General features: G+C 33.2%; 1 protein-coding gene across 3 annotated transcripts in view; it reads right to left on the bottom strand.

The window, feature by feature from the left end:
* Positions 1 to 2,009, bottom strand: part of LOC111086560 — an 18,206-nt gene that overhangs the window by 7,700 nt on the left and 8,497 nt on the right. For all 3 annotated transcript variants that reach the window (XM_022389845.1, XM_022389844.1, XM_022389843.1), the window contains one exon: positions 1,141 to 1,221. In XM_022389845.1, the coding sequence (XP_022245553.1) occupies positions 1,141 to 1,221 (81 nt within the window). The remainder of the gene's footprint in view (positions 1 to 1,140; positions 1,222 to 2,009) is intronic.

The raw sequence follows: 2,009 nt of genomic DNA on the forward strand, positions 1-2,009 counted from the left end.
ATTCCTTAGATGTTTGCATATCGTTTCATGAGAGACATGGAATTTCAGGGTCATTTCACGAGTGCATTGCTTTGGGTTAGACTCAACAAGCGTCTTCAGAGCATCAATATCAATATCAACGTGTCAGCCCCTGCCATCACAGTTTTTAAGACTAAAGTAACTTGAACGAAATTACTATACCTTCGTTGACACTTACAAATATTCAAAATATTTCCATAAACTTCTCTGATATTCTTTGTGGCTATAGAGGCGTTGTTTCCCTTCTTGTATTCAAACAGCATTACACGCCGAATGCGTGTCTCGTAGCGTGCCATCACTATAAGGGATTAGAGTATACTAAACTTTGTACATTACATAGGCTACACTAACGTGACGTTTAGGTGGTTTGTTTAACTATTATACGTTATGTACGATTTTTTTTGGGGGGGGGGTTAATGAAAGTGTTCCAAAATTGGACACTAATGTCTTGACGACCCCATATATATATAGTTCCAGGTCCTGGCCAAGAACATATTTACTATGTTTGGTAAGTTAATACCAGTCAAGAAGGGTAAAGACTAGGAAGCCACACCCTGTTCCACCCAGTAAGCAATAGATTTTAGTCCTACAATACTTACTAACAATCGTTTAAAAATGTTCTAAAAACAAATGATAACCTGCCAGTCTCAGTGGATAATTTAACGTCTGTCCACAGCGAGAAATCGAACACTGGACTTTAGCATTGTAACATTAAAGGACAACAAGGGATCCTTTGGTTCGTGTAGGATATCCTATCCACTAAATCAAACTATCCCCCCCCACAAAAAACAAAACAAAAACACCCTAAAACTAGCCCTTATTCAAACATCTACGAAGTTTTCCTTAAATTAATTGCATCTACCACGTCTGAAAGCAACTCGTTTCAAATAACAACCACCTTTTAAACAAATTAATTTCTATTGGTTGAAGACGACTACTACTCTGCCACAGTATATATTGGTTTCCCCTCGTCTTGTCATTCTCGCCGTTGAATATAAACACCGGGGTACAGATAACTTAACTTATTTTACAGCATAAAGATAAGTTCCTGTGTATAAATATTACAATAACGGATAAAATGCACTACAAATAATTTATCGTGGGTAAAAAAAAAGTCCTTACCAAACAAGCCATTAAAAGATGAACATGTCTGATAGTTGTTCTTCATGCCAATTACGTAGACGGTGAACTGCTGAATCAAATCTGTTAAAACAACATACATCTAAAACTATGTATTCGTCATAATAAAATACATTGGCATCTATAATCTATTTCTCATCTAAACATTTGTAAAGGTATCCTTTCGTGCGTTTGTTATAAAATTTAAATAATACTTACATTAATAATACAGTTCTATATGCTTGGTCGTTTGTCTAGAAATATGTTATTTTCGCTTACGTCATAAAAAATTTAAGCAATTACGACACAAAACTATATTCGTATATATATATAACCATACAACTAAAAAGTAAATTCTAGTTCACCTAATAGATGGCGCAGCGCGCAGACAGAATCTGTATGTTTTAAGTCAACCAAATAGGTTTATGGAAAAAGGTGGTTGAAACGTTAACATTCTTATAAACAAAACTCAATCGATTCTTTAATTCGTTTATTTCTTTCTGCTGCTCGTGAGCATCTTTGTTATAATCTAACTTGTTTTCTGGGGTTTATTTTATACCTATTTTTGTTTCTTTTAGATATTTTAAACTTGGATTGTTTTATAAGCTTCTCTGATTAAATTGACCTAAATTTTATCTACAATTCCATCTCATCTGTACAAATGCTCCTTTGAAAAAAGAAAAACATCTATTTCAAGAACCACGTGCATAAAATAAGAAATTATTAATAAGTATTATTAAAACAACCACTTACAAGAAACGAACAATTACTACAACAACCAAATGCAGTAAATTAGAAAAACTAAGATACATTATTACAACAACCAAATGCAGTAAATTAGAAAAACTAAGATACATTATTACAACAACCAA

This window comes from Limulus polyphemus, unplaced genomic scaffold (assembly GCF_000517525.1).
Source record: "Limulus polyphemus unplaced genomic scaffold, Limulus_polyphemus-2.1.2 Scaffold1195, whole genome shotgun sequence".
In the NCBI taxonomy this organism is placed as follows: Eukaryota; Metazoa; Arthropoda; class Merostomata; order Xiphosura; family Limulidae; genus Limulus; species Limulus polyphemus.